This window comes from Falco rusticolus, chromosome 6 (assembly GCF_015220075.1).
Source record: "Falco rusticolus isolate bFalRus1 chromosome 6, bFalRus1.pri, whole genome shotgun sequence".
NCBI classification, from domain to species: Eukaryota; Metazoa; Chordata; class Aves; order Falconiformes; family Falconidae; genus Falco; species Falco rusticolus.
In genome coordinates this window covers 37037253-37048297 of record NC_051192.1, presented here as the reverse complement: position 1 = coordinate 37048297, position 11045 = coordinate 37037253, and the positions used below count along the sequence as shown (strand labels likewise).

General features: G+C 50.1%; 1 protein-coding gene across 1 annotated transcript; it reads right to left on the bottom strand.

Annotated features, from left to right (window-relative positions):
• Positions 1-7518: 7518 nt before the first annotated feature.
• Positions 7519-10319, bottom strand: TCF21 (transcription factor 21). Its single transcript, XM_037393089.1, has 2 exons — positions 9685-10319; positions 7519-8059 (listed from the first exon to the last, which is right to left on the bottom strand). The coding sequence occupies exons 1-2, from the start codon at positions 10132-10134 to the stop codon at positions 7970-7972; spliced, it is 540 nt and encodes a 179-aa protein (XP_037248986.1). The 5' UTR covers positions 10135-10319; the 3' UTR covers positions 7519-7969.
• Positions 10320-11045: the final 726 nt, after the last annotated feature.

Sequence of the window (11045 nt, the reverse complement as noted above, 5' to 3'; positions counted from 1 at the left end):
GGGGGCAGAGAAGAAAGCTGGATGGCCCTCTGAGGCAGCCCACAGAGAAGGCTAGATGAAGCGTTTTATGCAGCTGTGTCTTAGAGTACTGTGGGCTCTGTGCAGAAGACTATATTGAAGTATTTGAAGGGGAGGTACCAAGGAGCAACCTGTCTTTCGCACATTCCATAGAAATGACATTGTATGGACTGGTCATCAGCTACATGCGCATGATACAACAGGTTAATTATGAGACATCTCCCAAGCTGGCAGGCAGCAGGGAACAACCGTAAACCTATGGCAGGAGATCAGCCAGGGAGAAATCCTTCACTCCAGGGCTTGGTTTATCAGGTGAAACTGTAAAGTCAGCTGTGCCTTCTGACACTTTTCTGATGATGTATAGTATGGTAACCCATGCCATTACTGTTAAACTGTTACCTCCCTTCTGTAAGTGGCACTTAAACCAGCTCCACAATAGTAAAAAATCTGTTTAATTTTATAATATATTATTTTATATATTTGTATTTATATACATAATTAATAAATATAGATACTATATAGTATGTAAATATTTGCGCCATATTTATCTGTAGTATATATATATTACCTAGTGTATATGTATATTTTATGTAATAGATATAGCTAGGTATACTATTTAATAAAATATAAGCCTATGAAGAACATGGTAGTGAAGTACCCCAAAATAAAAGTCAAATGATCAGGGTAAAGTTTTTCTTTAGGATACATTTCTTTACAATAATTTAATAGGCACCTGTAGTTTCAGCCTCTACAACTGAATGGTATTTACAGACTATGCATACCAACCTTTGTTGGCAGTAATGGAAAATCACGGTGAAATTGGTAAAATCAGAAGACCAAGTATGAGGGAAACTGGGGAGAAAGTTTACGGGGAGATAGTAACATTGGCTCCTCAGCAGTCTCCCTGCCGTGCTACGGGTAGCTGTAGCCAAACAATCTGGGGAAGCTGACCTCAGCTCGCCCTGCCAGCTCACATCCTGGCCCAGCAGAAAGATGTTAGGCATGCACAGACAGCACCCACTGACTGTCTGAAGCCTTCCTGTGGACTTTAAGTAGGGGAATATCTCAGTTCCAGATCTTTGCGTGAGATTGACATGCTGCGGCTGCTTGGCAATGGCAAGAAAATGATACTGAGGGCATACGTCAAATTTTGGCATCAGGGAACTCACAGCTCAGGTAGAAAAGGTACTGCAGAGCTTAGTAGAGTTGGGCAACAAACAAACAGGGGTTTTCAATGTCACAATTTAGGATATGATGTCACCTTGAACTTGGCCCCTTGCTTCTAGTGACCTCTAGTCCTAACGTATATTACTTATAAGATACAAATAGCAAAGAGTGTCCTCACTAAGAATGTTTGGCCCATAAAAGAAGATAGCAGGCTGATCTAGGAAACAAGTGAGAAGAGCTCGAGGCTGGGATGAGACAAAGGTATCAAGTACCTTTACTGCTCATGCTTCTAAGGCTGCAGTAACACAGATAAATAAAACAGGGCCAAGGCTTATTTCTCGTAGTGCTTGGCTGTTAATAGGGTCCTTGGCGTGCCTTCAGCCTGTCTGACTAACTTCCTCCCAGAAAATATCCAAGCACGGTTTGAGAATAGTGTGTGCCAGGGACTTTGCCCTTTGGTGAGAGTGGAATAAAATGCAGGTATGCGTGGATGTGACCCTGGCCACAGCACTGGCTGTTGGAGCCAGAGAATGGTCCATAGCCTGTTTTGTCTGTACTAGAAAGCGTAGATGCAGACACATAGCCTGAAAGAGAGGATCCTTCCCCTACACTCTTCTTATTCCTATCTTTATAGTGAATTCAAAGAGCAAAGATCCCTGGCGATTTCAGCGTGCCTAGGAGAACAGCTCATAAGTTTGTGCACCAGAAGAGCTGGTGCCCTGAGCCTATATCAAGCTTATGTGTGAACCTTCAGCCGGTCAGCTGTCAGCTTTGTGCCTCTTTGCCTTCCCAATGATAGCGACCTCCTATAGAAAACCATTTGGTCATGAAGTGACAGCAAATGTTCCGAGGTAACTGCCATCTTCTGTTTAATTTCTGCATTGACTCTGAGGTGCCAGCAGTATGAAAGTTCCTACATAAGAACAAAACTGTGTTATCAGTGAGGAAGAACTGCCCCCATTCTGGTCAGTTCAGCCATCAAAAAGCATCACAAGAAACAGGATGCTGAAGCAAGAGGCCGTGCTGACACTTGGATTGCTTGTTGCACACGATGGTCTTTGCCTCATTCCTGATGGGGGAGGGAAGTGCTGCTGCAGCAGCCTGGGAAGCCATCCAGTGGGCCAGTTATCTATGTGAGCACATCCCTGGGAATGCTCACTGCCTGTGCCTGCTCCTCCTCCCCTGCTGCTGCCGTGCAGGATTTTGCAGATGTTCCTCCCAGAGAAGGCAGCTGCAGCTCTCAACCTCTCGGTTTCCATCTCCCCGGTGGTCTGGCTCCACTGGGCTGTGATGGAGCTGCTGATAGTTCGTGCCTTCCCCAGCCCATCCTTTCATCAGGACGGAGCAGTAGTCAGAGGAAGAGGAATTATTCTGTGCCTTTTTCCCCCTTTCCTCCTGTCTCCTGTGTAGTTGTACCCTTCCTTTTTTTCCCCTAGTGTTTCTGATCCCCATTTCTTAATCAGCGTGTATGTAAACAATCGAGAGAAAATTTGAGTGTGTAGATAATCCATATTTACAGTTGGATACAGTCTTATAGTTTACACAGCAGCCTGAGATGTAAGTAAGGGTTGGGGTTTTTCTCCTTGCTTGTGGAAAGCAGCCTTTTAGAATTTAAAGTGAAGGAAGGATTTGCATTGTTTTTATTCTCCTGCCTTTGTTATGATCTTTTTTTCCTTGCAAGGAGGTTTGGATCTTTCCACTCCCCATGCGAGGACGAGGATGGTGTAGCTGTTTGCATGCATGTGCAACGGCTTGAAAACGCATTTCATCTGTTTACAAGTTTCAGTTTAAGGGCAAAACTCTAAGGCAAGAAAATGCGTCATCTCAGGACTGTTGTGACCCTAGGGTATGGCCACGCCACATTTGGGAAGTGTGATGACTCTATGCCTAGGCCTACTTTTAAGTAGTTTTTTATAAAAACCTACTTTAAGTGGTTTTTATACAGCTAGCTCAGATAAACCAGTGCCTGAAGTGAACTGAAGAAAAATCAGTTACTTGCAGAACTTTGCTGGGTTTGGAGTCTGCCGGCAGCCGTCCTTGCAAAGGTAACACATGCTTTTTTGCCGTCCTTCCCACAGCATAACTTTTAGGTCAGACCTATGACATCTCAGAGTTGAAGAAATTCACCAAGCCATGACACACCTGTAGCTTTGCAGTCGAAAGAAAAAAGCCGTTAATACTGGTTGTGCTGCTTCCCATCCATAAAGTATGCTGGGCTGAAAAGCATGAAGCAATGCGCAGCTGAATAACAAGCACAAAGCTGTATTTATCCTGTGGGGCTGCATTTGCAGCACCTTCAGCCTCAATACAGAAATTGTCAGTGCTACACGGGCCAGCAATGAACATGGACCATTTGAATTGCTGGCTGTTGGGAGAAATTATGTATGGAGGTTTTCTAGGTGTATATATACATGGAAGTTACAGAATGCTCTGTTGTTTGCCACCACAAATTTCAATTTCATTGAAACTGAATTTCATTTCAATATCATTGAAATTTCTTTTGAAAACCTGTCCCTTTTGGGAGACTATGAGTGATTATCTACATTCAGATATCCATACAGAAATGAGAAATCCTCTGCACTTTCATCAGATTATACCCTCCACTTGTACACCAGATACATTTGAGTTTTATTCTCTTTTAGACAGCTTATTACCTGCAATTAGCTAATGTCTTTTGCATTTATTTTTTTTACTACAAATAATAATGAATCGCAATGACAATGGGGTTTCAGCAAATACTACCTTTTGAAAAATATATGCAGTTCATTTACAGGGAAGCACGTTTTTCCGGGCAGACACAGCTGTGGAGTTACCAGTACAAATGCTTCAAACAAACCTGTGCTTGTGACCCCGTCATTGTATCAGGGGTTCAAACCAGCTTACCTACAGAAGAAACGACACAGATTTTCTAAGTCTTTTAATTTCCAAGGTGAGCTGGGAGTTTCAGCCTTGGAGGCACTTCAAGGAATAAGCTGTCTAGCGTATGTTCTCCTTGGGCACCTTGCAGCCTGGGGGCACGACCATCACCGTGGCCTTGCTATCCTGGTCAGCGCCCAGGACAGCAAGGCACTGTGCAGGTGTCTGCAAAGTGGCATTCTTGCTACGCTGATGTTTTAGGATGGCAAATTTCTATCCCAGAGAGAGGATAAGATAAGCCTAAAATGTATTTTCTGTAAGGGATGGAAAAATGCTTGCTTCTAAAGACCTTAAAAACTGTGAAAACTGCTGCTAAACAGTGCAATGTGAGCAGCGAACTTGGGAGTCTGAGCACTGAGTGCAGCTCTGCAAATAAGGGATTTTTCTAATCTCTAGCTGAACTGAAAAATGGTTGTGAAGTAGTTGGGTGGAACTGGGTTTCCTTCCATTTAGAAAAAAATAAAATTAAAATCAGTTGGGACTAAACTATTTTTAGAGGTTTTTATCTTACAGTTATAGATAGTTATATTTATCTTATTTATAATATATAAATTTATAATAGAATTATATTTATCTTACAACACATAGGCCTATAAGCAGGTTTTCTATTAACTTGTATCCTGTGATTGAAGCAGTGTTTGAGGCTTCATCTACAGCTGGCACCCTGCTCTGTATGCTCTGGTATCTGATAAGGGCTGGGTTCATGTTAAAACCTTTCCTTTAGTTGAAGAATTTAAAGATTTTTTTTTCTTTTCTCTACTCAGCTGCCTGTTTTCAGAAAAAAAAAAAAAAGGCAATTTAGTTATCTTTAAGACCTCTGTCAAATTCACTTGAAATCAGGCAATGAGTTCAGACATTATTAGGAGGAAATGTATACAGACACTCACACAGCTGCATCTACATCCATGTAGATACAGAAAGATAAATCAAGTCAGCTTTTTTTCCACACAGAGAAGAAGTATAAGTATATTTCGGCTAATATTAAAATGCATCACTTTGTACAGAAAAACAAGAAGGCAAACAAAATACTTTCTTTAAAATCATTGAAATCAATATTTAAACCAGTTACCCAGTTTCCCTTAGCACATTGCAAGTTCCTTTCAAAATCATCAATTGCTTCAGTCAGACCAAACATATATTTTCTGTTTGCAAATATTTTTCTGTAAAATGGCACTCAGAAGGAGGGAGGAATGATTTCATTCATTGTTCTCCTGAGATACACAGTTAGACTGTTAATCAAAGAATCTTGGGCCATTGAAGCCAGCTGCCAATACTGTCAGGACTATGCCCTTACACAAGAAGTCAATGGACCAAGGGTTCCCAGCCACATAAATAACTCTGGAAAATATGTTTGTTGTCTTCAAAATGGAGATAAAGCCGCTAATTGTTTTACAGAGTAAAGCTGTTATTTACCTTCCTGTGTACTGCTGATTGCTTTTGTTTATTGCTTGTTGCTTTTTGCCTTTTTGTTTGTTGCTGAGCTGTTGTTCAGAGGCAAAGACTGAGAAGGGTGGAGGATGCTTGAGGAATAGTTTAGTCCCTAAGAGCCTTGCAATCTATACCACTAGATAAAGTGAATAGCAGCACAAGAAGTAACAGTGTGTCTTACCATTCCACTTAAATTGCAGCTTTTGGCACACGGTTACAGCTGTGTTCCTCACATTTCACAGAGGACTATTGCATTTCTCCCTTCTTTCTCCATGCTGTGTTTCAGGTTGCGGATGAACACTGAACATGGCTAACTCAAAAAGGAGGGAAGGGTGCTACATGCAGTTAATAAGAATTGCAAAGCAAGGTGGCAAAGAAGCAGGTGTGAGAATATTCAGAATTTAATTCTTAATTTTATGCATATCTCAGATGCCTATCAGTTTATGCTTTCTAGAAGGAAAACAGCACCTTGCTGTGAGTCCTGAGCACACATTAGTTAGTATAGATTTAAGTTAATTTAAGATTAAGCGGTTAAACCCAATGGTTAATTTACATTTGGTAGGTAAGTTGTTCAGTGGTATTTGTGCATTTGATATATCAGTCCTTTGCAGTTAGCCTAAGGTCGGAGGGCTCTATTCTGTTTCCCTTAAAGAGAACAGCAATTCCCACTGAATTTCCCAATGCCTGTGGCGAAGAGATCAGCCCTTTCAACTGTGCTTACCAGAACTGCTCATCTGTTCAGCAAGACCTGTGGCTTTTCAAGGTGATCCTTTGGCAGTGAAGTCAGTCGAGCCCCTGTGTGTAATTGCGTGTCTCCTCCGGCACAGCCCCACTCACAACAGCGCAGTTGTGTGTGGGTCAGCCAGGCAAGGAGGTCTGATTTTAATTGTGCGGGACGGAGATAAAGCTGTGAGAAAGTGCAGTTACAACAGCTTTTCCCTTCGACACCGTTAGGATGATGCAGCAGGCCCCGTCCCTTTCCATAATGACGGCCGAGATGTTTGCTTAGCCCCGGGCGCACAGCGAGCTGCTTTAATTAAACAGAGCCCGCGCATGAACCCGACTGGTGAATTTGGGTCGCCCGGAGGCCGCGTTGCCTCCTCGCCCATTTATCTCGGGGGGCAGCGGGCTATGAGCAGGAACGAACGACACCCAGCCCGCAGGGATGCCCGGGGCAGCTCAGTGCCTGCCCGACGGGGTGCCCGGCGGGAGGCAGCTGCCGGGGGGTCCGTAGCCCCCGCGCTGCCTGTGACCGTCCCCCAGCCCCCACCGCCGCCCCCCGCAACCCGGCCGGGACAGGTGGTGCTTGGTCCGGGGGGCGGCAGCGATGCCCCCCCGGCCCCGGGGCGGCCCCGCAGCCCCCGCTGCCCCACTCCTGCTTTCGGCCAGAAAGTACCCAGGTATCAAACGGAACCGAGGGACGGTATTGAAAGAGCAAGTGAAGCGGAAATTTAAAGCCCCTCTGCTAATAATAACAGTATAAATAACCGAAGACGTCTTGTAAACAGTGCGGTCATAACCCTGAAACATTAAACAGCGCGGTGGGATCTGGCGCATCAGCTGCCGGCGGCCGCGACCGGTGCAGGGGGAGCGCCCCGCACCCCTGTTTATCTCAGCCTCATCTCCCACGGGCGCGCTGATCGATGGAGGCGGTTGTTTAAATTAGAAGTTCCCGGCACGCAGGACCGGGGCCAGAGGGGCATCCTCCGTCCGACTGTGCTTCATCCACAGATAACTGCTCGAGCGGCGGGGCCGGGCCGGGCTCCCGCGGCGAAGCCGGGCTGCGGGCCCGGCCGCCTCCTCCGCCGGGCGTTTGCTCCAGGTCTGCGGCGCCGGGGCAGCGGCGCTCCCGTAGCCGGGCCGGCGGGGCGGGCTCCCCGCGGGGCGCCGGGCGAGCGCGGCCGCTGCGCGCAGCGCCGGGGGCCGGCGGAGGCGCGGTCTTTCCCCGCCGAGCCCGAGAGTCGGAAACGAACACTACACCGCTCTGTGTTCAGTGGAAAGGAAGATTTATTCACAGAAACAGAGCAGAACCTGCTTGAAGAAAATATATCTATATATCTTTCGGGTGAATTACTTCATAGAGATGACTGTCAAAGTCAGTTTTTCTAGGCATCTACATATTTCACAGGTCTCAGACAAAAGATACACGCATGGTAGGTTTTGTTTGATCTCTGTCTTTTCTCTAGTAGCGCTTGAACCAGCAAGGCTGTTGTGGCAGGACACTCGACTGTACACGCATTTAATAAAGTTAAATAGAGTCGGGATCTCTCGGGGTGGAGTCTTTGCTAGGGCACATTTGGTCTCCTCTGCGCCGGGAGAGCGGCTCTCCCCGCCGCCCTGCACGGGGCCCGGGGCAGTGGCGGGGCCGCGGCGTGTCCCTGCCCGCCGCGCCGCCCGCTCCCCGGCCGCGCCGGGACGCTGCTGGCCCGGCCGCCGGGGCTCAGGATGCCGTCGGGCCGCACAAGCGGTTTGTGTTCACCACTTCTTTCAGGTCACTCTCGGGTTTGCCGGCTACCATAAAAGGCCAAGTCTGTAGCCGGGAAAAGACACGGGTGGGAAGGGGGTTACATACGGAAAAATGCACACTGTAACGCCGATTGCGCCAGCGGGTCCAGCTCGGGAGCGCCCCGGGGGATCGAGCCCGGCATCCACCGCCTGAGCCTGCTCCTGGAGCGCTCTGCGCGGCTCGGGCCGGGGCACTCGCCGCTGCCTTCGCCGGAGGCTGGTGCCGCTTCGCCTCCCAGCCGCGGCGGGCATCCCCCGGGCGCCCTCGGGGCGGTGGAGCCCGTCTGGTCCGCAGCGGGCGGGAGGGAGGGAGGAGAGAGGGAGAGAGGGAGGAGGGAGCCGCGCCGGCCCCGACACAGCCGCGTTCCCCGGCACGGCCGCCGCGGGCACCCCGCCGCCGCCGCGCCGCACCCCGCCTTTGGTCGTGACCGGCGTGGGGGGCTCTGCCCCTCGGGAGCCGCCTCACGCCCCGCCGCCGCTGCCGGGCTCCCGGGGGCAGGAGCCGCCCGGCTGCCCTCCTTGGCCTCCCGCGGCTCGGGGGGCACGTTTTGGTGTGCCTCCGTGCGGGGGTGGCCGTGCGTGCTGCGTCTGCCTTGGGTGCTGGGTTTGGTTTATTTCATAGTTTCTTATCCCGTGTTGCTGCACTGAGGATTTTGGGTTTAGCCCTAAAAATCTCTCCCAGGCCCTTATCAGCTGAAACAGCAGGTAACGTTCTTTCCCCCAGCGTCCAGCACTCAAAAGGCAGGGCCGGACCCTGGTGAAATGCCCCCCAGATCACCCTTCTGAGAGCCCTTGGTCTGGTGGCGTCTGCACGTGTGGGCAATGTAAAGGCTGGATTTCTGAAAAGAGCCCAGGCAGATCTTGCCCACCCCCACTTTGCATCAGTTGCATGTATTTTTAGAGCTGAAAACTATATCTTTCTGGCAGCCAGGTATGGCGGGGAGACCCCGGGCTGTTCGGGAAAGATTTTTGTGGGTGGTGGGAGCAGCAGCAGCGACATCGCACAGCCCAGAGAGGCTTTGCGGAGCGTGCCTGGGGCAGCCACCCTCCTTGGGGAGTCCGCACTGGTACTTATTTCTCCTTTGCCAGTTTACGCACGTAGAAGTGTCCTGGACCCAGCTAATCCAAGCGGCTGAGCGCAGAGCCCCGCGAGCTCTGTCTTTAAAAACCTAGGGCTCGAGAGGACTGTTACGGCAAGAAGCGTTAGCGTAGAGAGGAGGGTTAAGAATAAATCCTGGCTCATTGGATCCTTCTTAAAACATACCTTTCTCTAACCCAAATTCCTATACCCACCTGCTTGCAGTTAGAAAGCTATCATCAACCTGTGGCGGTTTCTCAGGCGTTTCTGGGGCAGTGAAGCCTGTCCCTGCCTGTCTGTGGCCAGTGTGGCCCCTGTCCGTCTCCTGGAGGGGATTGCTAGGAGCAGCGGATGGGGCCTGGGCGGCTCAGCTCTCAGAGCACAGGGTGGGAGGACAGCTGGGAGCCTGTCCCCTCCTCATGCAGTATCCCTTGCCACCCCACTGGCACCAGACTGTCCGTGAGAAGTACAGTGAAGGTTCCTCCCTGCACATGCCCCAATCCCAGCTCCTCGCCCGCCTCTCCCCACGCACACGCACACAGAGTGCCTGGCCCCAGCGGGCTGTGACTTACCAGGTTGACTGGGTGGATGTAGCCATTTTCGTACTTGTCATTGGCTAGGATCTGCCTCAGGTGAGCGATGTAGCTGGAGGCCAACCTCAAGGTGTCCAGTTTGGAAAGCTTGGTGTCTGGGGGCACCCAGGGCAAGGTGGTCTTAAGCCTGGAGAAGGCTTTGCTAAGGACCCTCATCCTCGCCCTCTCCCTGGCGTTGGCAGCATTTCTCTGGACCTGCTTTCCCTCCTGGCTCACTCCATTTAAAGGGCTCTTCTTGGGGGGAGCTTTTTTCCTCTTGCCCGAGGCCCCTCTCCCTTTCTGAGGGGAGCCATTCTCGCCATTGGATCCCTCCTCGTTGCTCTCGGTGGACGCCCCAAACTCTTTGTTAGTATCCATTTTCAGGCCATCGCACTCCAGCATCTCCACCTCCTGCAGATCTTCCACATCACTGAGGGACCCAGTGGACATGGTCTGGAAGATGCCAAGGGACCAGCGGGAAGGGGGGAAGGGGCGGGGGGGGGGGGGGGGGAAGGGAAGCTCCTCAGATCACTTCAAGGCGTTGGAGGAGAGAAGGGGTGCCAGAATTTTCCTTCCCTTCCCCCCCCTCCCCCCCCCCCCGCCAGCACCAAGGCGCAATACCAGTCCAGAGAGGATTCCCACCCTCCCACCCCCCAACCCCGCTTTGCCCGTGTTTGAGGGAGGGAGTGAGCGTGTGTGAGAGAGGGAGAGAGAGGGAGAGAGAGAGAAAGCCGAGGAATTTAGTGAGGACACTAGTAATTTATCTGGGGGATAAGAGAGGCGGATCCAGCCCAGGGGAGGGGCCCTGCCCACTGAGCACACCACATCCCCAATCACAGACCTTTGCACAGGACAGGGAATGAGGTATCCCAGCAAGCCTTTGCCGAGAGCTCAGAACTGGGATTCAAATCTTCACAACTGGAGCAAAGCAACTCACTGGCTCTCCCCCCGCACTGTCTTTCTATCCTCCCCCTTCCTCCTCCTCCTCCTCCTCCTGTTCTCCTTCCCCACTTCCCTTTCCAGCCCAGGGTTGCTCTCCCCCTCCCTGCCTCCTAGATGACCCAGGCAGCTGGTGTCATGATTCTTGATGAAAGCCAAAATGGGTCATGAGCAGAGAGAGCAGCAGATCCACCAGCCAAGCCTTCCAGGGAGCTTTGTAATGCATGCCGTCGAAACGCTGTCCTGTAACCTAATCTGAGGGAGATTTGTGGATGATTATATTTGCAAACGTATCCTGTCCAGCTACTAGTGTATTCCAGGAAGGGAGTGCTCTGCTGTCTGGCCGGCAGTGTGGACCTTGCTGTCACAGTCCAGGAGCTGGAGGCAGAAGGATCTGACTTCTTCCAGCCTTCCGGGGTGGC

Bases quoted from the DNA above. Each gene is read 5' to 3' on its own strand.
- TCF21 (XM_037393089.1), bottom strand. From the start codon at position 10,134: ATGTCCACTGGGTCCCTCAGTGATGTGGAAGATCTGCAGGAGGTGGAG. The intron at 8,060-9,684 runs GTAAGTCACAGC...TCCCGGCTACAG, and splicing joins ACATCCACCCAGTCAACCTG to ACTTGGCCTTTTATGGTAGC.